The sequence below is a fragment of the Pyrgilauda ruficollis genome, unplaced genomic scaffold (genome assembly GCF_017590135.1).
Source record: "Pyrgilauda ruficollis isolate IOZ18807 unplaced genomic scaffold, ASM1759013v1 scaffold4, whole genome shotgun sequence".
Lineage (NCBI taxonomy): Eukaryota > Metazoa > Chordata > Aves > Passeriformes > Passeridae > Pyrgilauda > Pyrgilauda ruficollis.
In genome coordinates, this window is record NW_024525489.1 from 16,984,732 (window position 1) to 16,999,606 (window position 14,875).

The 14,875-nt window shown below is 38.7% G+C and overlaps 1 protein-coding gene across 1 annotated transcript in view; it reads left to right on the top strand.

Moving 5' to 3' along the window:
• BIRC6 (baculoviral IAP repeat containing 6) overlaps positions 1 to 14,666 on the top strand; it is a 173,084-nt gene extending 158,418 nt beyond the window's left edge. The window contains exons 67-74 of the mRNA XM_041477108.1: positions 1,345 to 1,490; positions 2,298 to 2,408; positions 3,633 to 3,850; positions 4,533 to 4,694; positions 5,501 to 5,578; positions 9,662 to 9,850; positions 12,785 to 12,919; positions 13,982 to 14,666. Coding sequence (XP_041333042.1) covers positions 1,345 to 1,490; positions 2,298 to 2,408; positions 3,633 to 3,850; positions 4,533 to 4,694; positions 5,501 to 5,578; positions 9,662 to 9,850; positions 12,785 to 12,919; positions 13,982 to 14,161 — 1,219 coding nt within the window. The 3' untranslated portion in view covers positions 14,162 to 14,666. The remainder of the gene's footprint in view (positions 1 to 1,344; positions 1,491 to 2,297; positions 2,409 to 3,632; positions 3,851 to 4,532; positions 4,695 to 5,500; positions 5,579 to 9,661; positions 9,851 to 12,784; positions 12,920 to 13,981) is intronic.
• Positions 14,667 to 14,875: the final 209 nt, after the last annotated feature.

The window sequence follows — 14,875 nt, forward strand, 5'->3', positions numbered from 1 at the left end:
CAGTTCAGAGACCATGTTCAGTACTACTGTAATCACCTCTACTGAATAGTTTAGAGAGTCATTTATTATGCACAATTTCAGTCTAGAATAAAACATAGAAAGGTTTTAGTTGGTAAAATGTGTTTGCTATATCAAAATATGAAATTGCTGGTTTTACTCATGTAGATAGTTTCTTGGTTTGCTAGTGAGAAAGACAAAGCCACTTTATTTTGGCTGTTGAACTTGTTTGGGTCTCAAAACAAGCAAGTGCTGTTGAAACAAAAATGTATAGAAATTGTTGTAAAATAATTTGGGTGCTGTTAGCATTAAAATCTCCCAAGTTTTGTAGGATGACAGTGTAAATTTATGCTGGCTCTTAAAACACAGAAGCTTTTAGATACACACATTTAGGTTACATTAGTATCAAATACCCTTGTCCTCATTTCAGCAGTTGACTATCTATGCTAGTAAGGACTGGATTGTCACGATCTAAAGATTTAAATGTATTTTAGATTACTATGCAGCTAGCTTCTATCAAGCAACAGTGTTGTGCAAATGCATTTGAAAATGCACTGCATTTTCAAATAACTAGAAAAATTTGAGGTGTTTAAATTGACATTTTGATTTGCAATACTTTGAGTATAAACATCCAGTGTAACCTAGATGCTTTTTATATTTTAAAGCTTTTAAAATTATGTTGCATTAAACTCTTTATTGAAATAAAAGCTCTACATTTCTGTAGCCCAGAAAAGAACTGCAGAGAGAGACCAAATTTGTGTATGACCCACAGTCCTGTAGTGCCTAGGCTGATGTTCATTTACATTCTGTGAATTTTTACTGGAGGTTTCCTAGAGTTTTACCATTAATGTATTTTCAGTAATTGCTAGTGTATTGTATAATAGGAAGGAGCACTTTGTCACCTATTTAGGACTTAGTTTTGCACAAGGACCTGCAAACATGAAGTGCATATTCATGACATGGTGGTCTTTGTTAGATGGATTTTTTAAGGTTTCCTAATTGTGTGTGAAGGTGTGCAGATATCAGGTCATCCTGAAGGGCAGGCCTGAAATGTTGAAGCAGAAACTGCTGTACTGGAATTGCTGGCTTTGTGTTCATATTTTCACTGCTCATACCAGCTGTACATCTGTTTGTAAAATCAAGGCAGCATGTTCAGTGTTGGAACTGCTGGTTGCTGCATTCAGTGATGAACCTGAAGGTACAGAGACACATTCCATTTCAGAAGGCTTGGTTTAGTCTCAATCCATTATCTTTGGTATTTTTCCCTGTTGACAGATGCACTGGATACTGTATGTGTGGTTGAAAGATATTCCCTCAGATTCTATCCTGTTTCTTTGCCCCGTACAGGTCTAAAAAAGACAAAGCTAAAGCAGGAGTAAAACCGGATACTTCCGATCAGGAGCCCGAGGGACTGACCCTCCTGGTGCCAGACATCCAAAAGACTGCCGAGATCGTTTATGCTGCGACCACCAGCCTGCGCCAAGCAAACCAAGGTGAAACACAAACACTTCTCTAAGTTCTATACAGCCATTTACAGATAATTTATAAATCAGCTTAAAAGCAAGACAAAACACTTCCCTCCTGTCCCCAACTGCTGACTGCATTTTCAGAGATGGTTGGAACCTTGTGGAAGTTTTAAGTGTTTTGATCATGAAAACAGAATAATTCAAGTAATTAGAGTACACCTCACAGCTTCCAGCACAGTTATGTAGCACCTTTTTATTATTATTTTTCTTGGCAGAAAACAAAATACAGGACCTTTAGTAATAAAACTTTTCTATTGAAACTAAAGCTTATTAATTGGATTAACCGTTAAATAGATGAATGCAGAACTAAAATCTGAAACATGGGTTGAACCTCAAAAGACCATCTGGTTGTGTAGTAATATAAACTAAAGATTAAGTAGCTGAATCAGGGGAGTGCATTTTTTAAAGGTATGTATAATCAGCTCCTGATTTTGGAGAGTCCAAGAATGCATGTGGGAATAGCCATCCACACAGGCATATGTCATACTTCCTATTTGAAATTTAAAAAAGATAAATTAGAAGAAACAACAAAAGAATATTCAAAGAAGCAGCAGCAGTCATGACTTATTTCTAAGCTGAGATTATGATCTTTATTTACTCCAGGCTGTTAAGATAATGATATACAGTAGTGAGAAAGAGATTTGTATATCCTAAGTGATGCCCAGTTTTGAGATGTCTCTGCAAAAGAATGTAACCATAAAATGTGAACACTTGCTGTGCTTTTCTTGGAATTACATAGTTAATTACAAATAATCATCACATTTTACACAACAGAAAAGAAGATGGCTGAATACTCCAAAAAGGCTGCTGTGAAGCCCAAGCCTTTGTCTGTTTTACGATCCCTTGAAGAGAAGTATGTGGCTGTCATGAAAAAACTCCAGTTTGGTAGGTTGAGAAGTGTGAATGTGTGTGTTTTAGAAAGCAGACACTGAAGAAATGTGTGTTCTGTTGAAGAGAATCCTTTTTTATTTTAAAAGCTAACAACTGTCTTACATACATGACCACTGATAATGTTCACATGAGGAAAATTGTACATCTCTGTTTTCAGGTTACCAACTCATGCACTCTTTGAACTAATAAGAAATGTTTTAAAGCATGCACTAAGGTAATTCAAGGGACCAGCTGAATTCAGTGATGTGATGGTGTTCATATTTTCATTACAGTAATGATTTTTTATGAGTCTTTCAGTTCTCAAATTACATTGAAATGTTTGAATTTTTGAAGTTCCTATATGAGCTTTATACATTTATTTATTTATTTATCTGTATATAAAGCTTATATATGTTATTTTTTAAAATAGAAAATAATTCAAATCAAAATGTGTTTTTAAATGAAACTGCAATAAAGTTAATTGTGTCTTTTCAAGAAGTGCAGTATATTGCATTTGGAAAATGTCATGGGAACCGATCCTTACTTTAGCCATAAAAGGAACGTGTTACCAAAAAAATTAATAAAGAACTAACAGTATCTTTTCCAAAAAAGAGCTATAAAACCATTGCAAAAACATGCTGAGTATTTTTTGAGTTGCTGTGACAGCATTTGCAGTCACATTTCTTCGCTGTTGTATTTGCAAGAGGTTTTCCTCACAAATGTTTGTGGAGTGTATGCCAAGAGTAGGAGTTAGGAAGATTGTAGGAAGTGGGAGCTTTTCCCTCTGGCAGCTGTGCTGCAGATTTTGTGTAGCAAGTGATTAAAGAAAACCAGCTCCAGTGTAGTTTTTCATGTAGTTCCTCAATAATATTGCCACCAGCACATGAGTGAATACCACTGGCACTTCGCTTCACAGAGGTTCCATATTAGCATTATTATGTATTTGTAAGTATCATCATGTTCCTGGTTGGAATAGCTGGTAGCTTTCTAGATTGGGAGTGGTGTATATTTGACAAGTTGCATATGTGAGTTTGTAAATTAGCTGCAGAAATTGTTTCAGCCCAGTGCTGTTAATGCTTTGGTTTCTGTGTACTGTTAATGCAAAAAAAAAAGTGTTTTCTGAGTTACTGTGATGCAATTTAAACTTTCCTGATTTTAATGCTCATAATCTTCATCCAAGACTAATCCTCTACAAACTTCCCTCCTTTCCTGACGCGTTAAAATGTTTTTCTCTTCCAGATACATTTGAAATGGTTTCCGAGGACGATGACGGCAAATTGGTTTTTAAAGTAAATTACCACTACATGTCTCAGGTGAAAAACGCCAGCGACGCCAACAGCGCTGCCAGGGCCCGACGTCTGGCTCAGGAAGCCGTGACCCTTTCAACCTCTCTGCCGCTCTCGTCCTCATCCAGCGTGTTCGTGCGTTGTGATGAGGAGCGGCTCGACATCATGAAGGTAAGGAAGCAAAGCTGCGTTTAGTTCTCTCTTCAGCTTGGCATAGAAGTGTTCAGGAACGTGCCTGAAATCTTAGGAAAAACCAGAAATACTTCACATCCACTTTAATTGCTGTCCAGACATTGATGTAAGTGGTAGTATTTGAGTCTGAGTCTGATGTCTCAGCAGCTTGGCAGGAGCAGGGAGAGCCCATCTTGCCCCAGAAGTGCTCTGTTGGCCAAAAAGTCTTCATAGAAGAAGACATAGCATTCCTTCTTTTTCAGCTATTCCAAAGGGGAAAGTTTAGTGCCATTGCTCCATTACTGTCCAAACATATCTTCACGTGTGACCATTGAAGTTGCAGGCGGTAGGTATGGAGAACTACACTGAGTGCTTCTGGACCTGTATTTTGAAAAAAACATTCTATTAGTAGCATCCAATAGGAAAGTGTTTTCAGCTCCTTCTGTCTGACTTTCCATTTGTAATCTGGAGAAATGAATGTTTGCAGAGGGCTTTGCTTACCCACAGTACCAGAATGAACAGACCAACAGCCTGTGTGTGATTATGAGGTCTAATAATAATTCCTGCTACACAGCAGGTGGAAATAAAATGCTTCGTATAACTTACAAAACCTAACTGTGTGATAGATACAAGGGTGGGGATTTAAAATGTTCTTTTTTTTGTCTCTTTTAAACACTGGTAGGTTCTCATTACTGGTCCTGCAGACACCCCATACGCAAATGGTTGCTTTGAATTTGATGTGTATTTTCCACAAGACTATCCAAATTCCCCTCCGCTTGTGAATCTGGAAACAACTGGAGGCCACAGCGTGAGATTTAATCCAAACCTCTACAATGATGGCAAGGTAGGTCAGCTGGGATCCTGTATTAGATGTGAAATGAAGTGAAATAGATAAAAGTTTTTTCCTTTTGTGACCAAATTATGGACCAGTCACTCCCAAAGTACAGAGGAAGCTCTTTGGTTAATACCAGTCTTCAGAACAAAATGAAGAGGGATTTGCCAGTTTCAAGTGGGAATTACCTCCTTTCTAAATAGTCTTGCAGATTTGTGGAGATCCAGCCTTTATGAGTTGGATTGCACCAAAAAAGCAAGTACTTTTGACTGAGAAAAATGTTCTTTTCCAACATTTTCTGCTAAATGAACCAGTCATAAATCTGTTCTGGCTAGCTGAAATACCCTTTCCATGGACAAAGTGTGCTTCATATCAGCTGCAGCTGAAGGTTTGCTGAGTGCTTGTCTCTTCTTCTCCATTCACTTTCTATTAATGTGGATGCAGAATATAATTCCTAGTGGAGACTTCATCTCCATTTTTCTTTGTCTAGTTTTAAGTCGTAGAAAATACTTGCCTCTAAGTTTCTTCTGTTTGCTTTGTCTCTTTGTTTTCCCCATCTTGGATTGTTCCATTTCACAAAAAGATTCAAGAACAACATAAACTTCCCTGAAGTTCAGATCAGTCACAAAAGCTAACGAATAATTCCAATTTCTTGATAGTCTGTGTGACAGAAACCACCTCCTACAAGGTGGTGTTAAGAATGCTGTTGTAAAAAAGATTATCAAAAAGATGAATGTAATGTCAACATTATGTTCTGTCCACACAGAACAATTTTGTCATAATATTTGTCTGTGGTATTAACAATGTCACTTTTTCAGGTGTGCTTAAGCATACTTAACACATGGCATGGGAGGCCAGAAGAGAAATGGAATCCCCAAACATCAAGTTTTTTGCAGGTGAGCAATTTCTTCTTTCTCTTCAAATGTCATTTAGGAGTAGTAAGTTGTCTCTTGGTCCTAAAGATTCCTTTTCTAGAACATTTAAACCAGACTAATCTTCAAATAAGCATAAATAAGGCAAAAGTCCAGAAAATGTCCTTGGAACGCTAAGAAAGGAACACTGCTGAGGAGACAGGTTCTTCAAAATGCTCTTTCTAATGAATATTTCTGTTGGTCTGGTCTTGAAGAGCAGCTGTTCTTGTGTGCAGCTTATTCCTGCACCAGCTCTGCTCAGATGATTTCGAATAGTTTATTTTATTTTCAAAAATTAAAAGAAAAAAGGACTGGGAGATGACTTCGTCACTTGGATTTATCACAAGCTTTTTATGGTGAAGACAAAAGAGGCTCCACACTGAGAGATGAGAAAGTGAAGTACACTAGTGCAGATTGTAGCCTTCCTCCTAAGTGTGCAGGTGAGCTGAGTAGAGGAATAAAGATGAAGGGAACAGAAGTGCAGCTATGCTGTGTTCAATAACAATTAGTGTTACATTAGAGCAGAATTTATTAGGGCATGCAGTCCTTATAATTTTCAGCTTTATTTTGCAGACATGCACTGACTCACCAGCAAAGACATTAAGTAAAAGTAAAGCCTGCAATGGCTTCTTTCCTATGGCAGTTACTGAATTTATTCCCAGTTTGGAGTAATTATTATGTAGCACAAGGTACAATTTCTGTTCCAAATCCTAGAAGACTGCACAGCTTCAGCATAATAGAATTACTGCCTTCAGCAGAACAGATTTCAGCTTGTTCAGGATTTGGCCTTGGAGAGCAGATTTATCAGTCTCCTGATTTATCAGTTCAAGAATGGTCTATTCCAGTGTGTGGAAGTCAGACAAGTGAGGCAGAGGGCCAGCATGGGTAAAAAGAGCTCTTGCCTAAGCTCAGATGCAAAAAGAAGCAAGAAAAGGTGGAAGAAGGGGGTGGCTACTTGTGTGAAATAAAAGGATATTGACCAATCATTCAGGAGAGAAATTAGGGAAGCTAAATCTCAGATGGCACTGAAAATGTTGAGGGTTATAAAGATGAACATAAAGAGCTTTCCATAAGTGTGCTGGCAGCATAAGAACACATTTTCCTTCGGCTTTCCAGCTGCTCAGTGGGGAAGGAAACCTATTGGCAAGGGCATGAAAAAGGCAGAGCTCACCTCTGCCTCACTCTTAGGGTAAGACCTGCTTTCCCTTGTCCCTGAGCCCTCACTAGGGAGGTTTGTGAGAATGAGGAATTACCCACAGCAGAGGAAACAGTATTGAAGCTGCTTGGACCCACAAACAAACCCCATGAATCCAGGGGAGCCGAGGGAGCCAGCTGGTATCACAGCAAAGCCATTAGCTCGCATCTTTGGAAGGCAGAACAATCAAGGGAACTTCTTGGCAAATCTCCCACTCAGCTTCAAAATCAGCAAGAGATGGTCATGTTGGGATAGGTATCCAACACTTCCTTAATGATAGCAAGTCTCCCAGGATCCAAATTCTTCATCAAGAATCAACTGCAATTTTGGACTTCAACTGTAAAATCAGTGTAGAAAGGTATGAGTATTTAGAGAGTCTTATTTTCACTAAAGTAATTTTTCTTACATTAAAATCTTAGATTTGATTGTTAGAAATCACATGCAGCATAGAAGTTTTAAATTATAGACTTACTTTCAGTGTTTCATTTTGAGAATAGTAAGAAAACTGTCGAAAAAGTCACATCCCCACCATATTGGGAGAAAAACATTTTACAACTATTAAATAGAAAACAGATGAAGGACTAAATAAATTGCTTGGAAATAATTAAGCACTACATGTTTTTTCTGGCTCAGAGATTGAACTATTGTCAGACCACCCAAAATACTTCAGAAATTAATTTTTATTACCCAGTGAAACTGGAAGATCAGTGTAGAGTTTCTCATTCATTACAATTATAATTCAAAGTATTGACTGCTTATTTGGGCCCAGAAAGTCCAATGCTGCAGTGTCAAATTTCTCTACATAGCTACTTTAAAAAAAAGATAGATATTTAAAATACAAAATTTTTAAAAAGCAAAAGCCTTTTCTTCCAGAGACATGTAAAAGCCACAGAGATCACCTTTCATACCCAAAGCCTTGGCCCTGAAGTCACTGTACCATGACTTAGCACATCTACTTTAATATTCTGTCTTTTTTGGTATCTGTGTGGCCATTTGCTTGATGAAACCTGATTTGTGAGGCACATTCTGTACATTTTAATGCATTACCTACATTTTAAGGTTTAACACTAAATAACTGTGGCTGCTTCTAGTTGAGTGCAGGGCAAGGTACAGGAGACTGTGATGGTGCACACGGTACCAGCAGTTACCTGGAGCACCAGGCTGAGAAACAGAAAAACCTGGTTAATTTTCCTTCTCAGCCCAACAAGGGAGGCTGGTTCATATCTCACACTGCACAGCTGCATGTCCAGTCCATCAGGATAAAAACTTGGCTGCCCTAGACTGCCCATCTGTGCTGTAATGAAAGCAGCACACAAGGGCAAAGTGCCACGGCACCTAAAGGACTGAGGGTGCAGTGACGTGTTGGTGGGACTGAGGGTAACCTGTGTCATTCAGCTGGCTCCTGGACTGCTGCTTTGATAGAAGTTACTGATCTGGAATTGTGTCTGTGGAGTGAGGAACCATCACAGAGAACATGGGAAGCTGGAACCCTTGTGTGCTGGCTTTGCTACAGGAGAAACTCCAGGAGAATGCCACAGTTGAGCACAGAGCGCAGCTGTGGATGTCAGGGCACTGCCTGCAGAAGAGTCAGAGTCTGGATTGCTGCTGACATGGCATCTGTCTGATGTGAGCTGTACATTCTGCATCCACCAAGAAAAAGGAGGACTTTTTTCTTCCATATCCAAATTAACAAATTAGGGGATGTTTTAAAGCTCTAAGTTGTACCTAGACTAGGAGGAGAGTCAGTTCCAGAAACAGCTGCCCTGACATGTGGGTATATCTGCACCTAAGTATGCCCAGTGCTGGAAATGCCATTCCTAGGTCTGTAACATATTATCAGCTTTTCACTAATTGACGAAATATACGTCTTGTTCAAATCACCTTGGTTGAATTCTTTACAGTTCTGGAAGTTTGTGTCACAGAACTATAATCCCTAAAATTGTTGCTGGTGTACTTGGTCTTAAGTACATAAGAAAAACGTGCCCTTCATTTAGTAAAAAACCCAAATTGACAGGGACAAACTTTTTAATACTGGAAAAGCTAGCAAGCCTTCAAATCATGAATATGCAGTACATGTACGTTTGGATACCTAAGAGCCCTATGTAGCTGATCATTCTTTGGGTTTTATTAGGAATAGCTGAGTATGTAGTTAAATGCCTTGAATTTATGTAAGCATCTATTCACACATGTGCTGGATAGTAAAATAGAAAGGAGGAAAATTGTTATTTCCTAATTATTGAATAGTTGGTGCTTTGTTCATATAGTATTGAAAACATTTTTTCCCTTATCTTAAGAAAAATACTGGGATTTTGTTTTATTGGCATATGACACAGTATTGTTTGTAAAATCTGAAACTAAAGGGCAAAGAACATTCATTTGAAAGAGAAAATGGGAAACAGTGTAGGTCAGGATTAATTTCAGTGGTTCACATGGCATTTTATCTCCTTTGTTTCTTTTCCATCTAGCTCAGAATTAGAAGAATTAGTAAGCTCAGTGACAGGGAAAAAAATCAAAATTGTTGATTGAGAACTTGACAAATACACTTCCTTTCACAAAAGGGCACAATCAGACAGCTCTTCCTTTTAATGCTTTCTTTTACTTATATCTGTATGTTTGTTTTTCAGGGTTTTAAGTTACATTTGTCATTTTCTCAGTGTTTGAGCTAAATACACAGCCATGGGACTCCGTGGTTTTGTGTATAGTGACAGTTTAGGTTTGAAAGCGTGGATGTTCCCTGCTTGCATGTAGCCTCTATCACAAATGGAAGTACTTTGCCATAGAAATGGTTTTGCTTGTAAGGTGAGCAGAGCTGTGTATATTTGTAACAATACTTTGGTAGCACGATTTTAATATTTGGTTTCTTCTCTTAACAGGTGTTAGTGTCTGTCCAGTCCCTAATACTGGTGGCAGAACCATACTTCAATGAACCAGGCTACGAACGATCGCGAGGTACTCCGAGTGGTACCCAGAGCTCCAGGGAATATGATGGAAATATCCGACAGGCAACAGTCAAGTGGGCAATGCTTGAACAAATGAGAAATCCGTCACCATGTTTTAAGGAGGTAGGTTTTGTGAAAGGCAGTATTTCTCTTTTTTGAGCATTAAAAATAATGCAAATATTTGGTAAGATCATGCATGAGATATCTGTTTTAACCTGTGGCAACTGACTTGAGACAGTGAAGTGAATAAGGACTTACCAAACTTCACAGATTCTTTTCTAGGAAAGAGGAGTGCAGGCAAAGTGGGACTGACCTGAACAGGATCTTGGTGCACAGTTGGATAAAACATGGTTCCATCAGCTTAGCTCACTCCTGCTACTGAGCAGGGCCTTTTACATGGCCTGTAACACCTGTTGGTCAGCCCTACAGAGGGGCACTCCGTGCTCCATACTCTGCATAAATAACAGGCAGTATTTTCCCAAGGATCATTAATTTGAAGCAAATACTAAGAAACACTTCGAATTCACCAAGATAATGCAAATTGGAAAAATACTTTAAACAAAATTCCACAAAGCATTTGCACTAGAAACCCATGCCTTTGAAAACAACTGTCTTGATGCTGCTAAAAGCAATGCTAACCTTCATGCATTCAAGCTGTCTTAAAAAAATTATTGTAATAAATCAAATCACTTAATTGTTTACATTACTGAAAATAGACTAAAGCTCACCTGTAGCATCTTAGAAGAATTTCGTTATTAGGGACTTCTCAGTGTCTGTAATCCAATTCCCTTCCCCAAGCAGATGAGTTAGATATCAGGGGCTTGAACATACACAGCAAAGAGTTCAAGGAAAAAAGAGCTGAAGAAACACTAAGAGAATCTGCATGAATATGAATACAAAATGTTTGGTCAAACATGAATCATCTCACAGTATTACCAGCAAATATTTCTAGAAGAAAACATTTTGCTCTGAACTACTACAGCTGTTGCCAGTGTTGAAGCGTGGAACCATCTGGCAGTATCACCTATGCTTTCAATTGTCTGCATAATAAATTGTTGAAAAAACCTAATTATTTTAGGATTATGCACATTGCTGGGTGTGGCATCTGAGATGTTGATCTCCCATCCCTTCCTTGATATGTTTGTAAAAAACATCCTTTGGAATGCAAAACCTTTTTTCATTAAAATTACTGTGTCTTGTGGAATAAGATATTTTTATCCACATGCAGGTAAAAAAGGATGCACAGCGTATGCAGGGATCTTGAATTAATGAAATAAAACCTGGTGGTGGTGGTGGTGGTTCAGAATTACCTCTTAACTGTTCTACTCAATAAGTAGAAGACCATGCATGATAAAGATAATATCTGGACACATAATCCACTAACTTCTGCTAATAGGTCTTTTTCTTCTAGCTAATGTAATGGTTTCCCTTTGGCAAAAGGCATTCTCAAATCACAGTAAGATTAAATTAATTGAATGTATAAGAAAGCAGTGGCCTTCCTGACAATAATGCTCCACATTTCTTCTCACGTGTACAGAAGTGGTGGATATGCAGTCTTACACCATTTGGTAACTGAATCCCAGCTATTGTTGCTGCACTTTTCTTTAAGAGTCTCAGTAATTGTGTGCTTATTCTGCAATGCAGCTCTCACACTGCTGGTATGAAAAAGGCAGGTTTGAAACAATGCTAGAGTCCATCCACAGCCCCATCCTAATGGAAATGCATCTCTCGGATTATCTGAGCACTTCTTTGGGAGATTCCCTTTTTGTTCAGACCTCTGGGGTTTTTGTACCGTTATCTTAGAAGCCTTAACAGGGATGAGCAATTCAGTGACACAAATGCAAACTCATACTGAAGACTGAGGTCTAAGAACATAGATCCTGAGATCTGTTGTCTTCAAAAATCTGAGTCTTGTCTTCAGTATCTTAAATGATGGGTAGGCTCAGGAGATCTAAACTGCCAGTCTTTGGGAGTTTTTCCAAGCTCCATTATGGATTTAAGGAATGTATACAGAATTGAAGTCAATTACACTTTCAGTGTGCAGTTTCTCTTTAGACAGATAGCTATTTTCTCTAACCTCCAGAGGGAAAAATTATTTTTCCAATTATGTTGCAATATGGCCAAGAACTCTCAGTGCTCAATAAAATTTCTTTGGTTTTATTGTTGCCTTCACTGTTCAGAATTTCAGAAAACTGTTTAAGAGAAAGCCAGCACCAAGTAGAGTTTCACAACTTTTTATGAGTGTTGATTGGTTGGATTTTTTAAACTCAAACATGTACTTCAATACCAAAATTACTCTTCAGTCGAATACTGGCTCCCATCCAAACTGGGCAACTCAACTGCCATGGCCTGAGAATCCCAGTGTCCCCAAACGTGCTGCCTCTGCCTAGAGCAAAGTGGTTGCATCCCCTGGGGAGCAGCTGCTGTGGTCCTTCTCTCTGCAGAAGTGATGTCCCTGTGCTCGTCCTGCCAGCAGTGTTTCTGCTGCTCGTCTTCTGTTCGGGCAGCCCGTGGTCAGTGACGGGGAGGACGTGGTGCTTCTGCTTGCTCTGTGCTTCTCTAGCAAAACAGGGCAGGGAGAGAAACAATGAAAGCCTCAGCACTGTCTCCGTGTAGCTCTGCTCCTCTGCCAGCTTTGTGCCTGTGTAGTACATCCAGCTTTGAACTGCAGCACTCTGCTCTCCCCTTTGCTCCTGCTGGTGTGTTTCTGGCACTGGTTTGCCCTGCACCCAGGTAACGCAAGTGGCTGCTGAAATGGCAGACTGCACACGAACAGTGGATTCCTACAGACTGAAAGAGATATCCAGACTAACAAACTCCCCAAAACAGCATCAGCTGAATTCAGAACAGGTTCCTATGGGCTTTTTCCAGTTGGATTGTGGAAATCTCTGAGGACAGAAATTCAGTTTTATCTCCAGTCTGGTTCAATTCTGAATTACCTTCATATTGATTTTTTTTTCCTTATATTCAGTTAGACCCACAGAGGTCTTGCAAATTTGGTATTGTTAAAGTATATGGTTCTTTCATCCATGTTACATTGGGAATGTGTTCTTGCAGGTCATCCACAAACACTTCTACTTGAAAAGAGTGGAGATCATGGCTCAGTGTGAGGAGTGGATAGCAGACATACAGCAGTACAGCAGTGACAAACGGGTAGGCAGGACCATGTCCCATCATGCAGCAGCTCTGAAGGTGAGATGTTTATAACAAATCTCAGTTTCCCAGTTGTCAAGAGAGGCAATGTGTGTGCATTCCACTTCCTCAGTACTTTTACTACAAACTGGATTTTCCTCTAGCACCTGTCCTGCCTATTTTTTTCTATGAATATTTGTATAGGATGCAGTGACCCTGAGATGGGTTCATTTGGTTGGAGCATGGTGCAGGCATAATGCCAAAGTTGTGGGTTTGATTCCCTATGGGCCATTCTCTTCAGAGTTGGACTTAATCCTTGTGGGTCCCTTCCCACTCAGAATATTCTGTGATAATAGCTGTTTTTGTTCACTCTGGGGGTGGGTGGGGGTTAATGATAAAGTTGTATTACAACCAGTTCCTTGCCAGAAAACAAGTTCTTAGAGTAGACAAGCAGTTAATAAACTGTGGTCAGCTACAATCAGTTTTACCCTGTTAACCTGAATCATTCTAACCATTAAAAATATTTTCTGCCTTCCTAGCCAAGTATTACCATTTGTGTATTTTGTGACCACAGACAACAGGGCTATATTGTTTTTAATATTTGAGGTTTTATTTCCCCTGAGGTGCAAACCCCACATTTAGAAAGGCTTCTTTTTTCTATTGCCAGACTTCCATCCTTTCAGTGTGACTGGTCTTCAAAACGAAGTTACTATGATCAGTATACAAATCTCTGCATATCTGTCTCTGTGACAGGTCTCATCATGAATTCTGTATAAATTTGGTTTGACTGTATGACCTACCAAGTCCAAGCCAGTTTCTGCTGTGGCCCCTGAACACAGATACGACTCAACTGCAGGACCAATAGTTAGCATTTATAGTGGTGCACCTGTTGGCTGCAGTTCTATTGACCACCTTTAATTTGTCCCCAGCAGCTCTTGCTAATTATTCTGTCACTGAAACGAAAGTACCGGTCCTTAAATATAGGGGAGAAGTTGATCCAGACATTGAAAGAGTACATTTAAGCATTTTCTACCTACTCCTCTTTTTGCCTTATAGTGTCTAACATTGTAAAGTATTGTTTTAACTGTGGCCTTCCATGCTGACTTGTTCTTGTATATCCAGCGTCACACAGCTCAGCTGCGGGAAGAACTTCTAAAACTTCCCTGTCCTGAAGGATTGGATCCTGACACTGATGACTCCCCAGAAAAATGCAGTGCCACAACAAGCTCAGAAGAGACCATGTTGCACGACCAGGTTAAACCCAGCAGCAGTAAAGATGTCCCCACTGATTTCAAGTCATGAGTTGCATTGACATGGACTTTGTAGACACAACGGCTTTGAAGCACAAGCCAAATATGTCAATATTTGTATGTAAGAAGTTAATTATGTAATAGGTAATGAAATTGAAACTATACTATGCCCTTAAGGATATACAGTTTAATTAAAAATGATCTTTTATTTACCTGTACAAGAGTGTAAACTTTTTTGTGCTTTTATTTTTCAATTGTGAGAACCACTGATTGGTATGTTTAAAAAGTTATGTATACAAAAAATGGATAAATCACTGATATATAAGGGAAACTACCTTAGGAAAGAATGTTTACTGAATGTTTATTATTTTTTTTTTACTTGTAGAGTGAGGGCGGTTGTAACAAAGAATATATATTGGTCATTCTTACAGCTACTATTTAAAGTCAGAAAATTTTCACTGAATTTGATAGATTTTACGTTTGGCCATATATTCATGCTCATATTTGATTCTAAAGAAAACCTCCTGTATACTTCAATAAACGTTAAATGGACATGATCCCTCTTTTATGATTTACTGGTACATTTTTTAAATAAACTGCCATAAAATACATTCTAGCTGAAGACTTGCACTTGTATGACTGAATTCATTACAGTCAACATACTTAATTTTATGCTTACTAAATCTAAAATGCAGATGAAATATATAAATGCACATGGTTTTACCTCATGCCAAATTTGGACTTCTGAATTAGTTGGGGTTTTTTT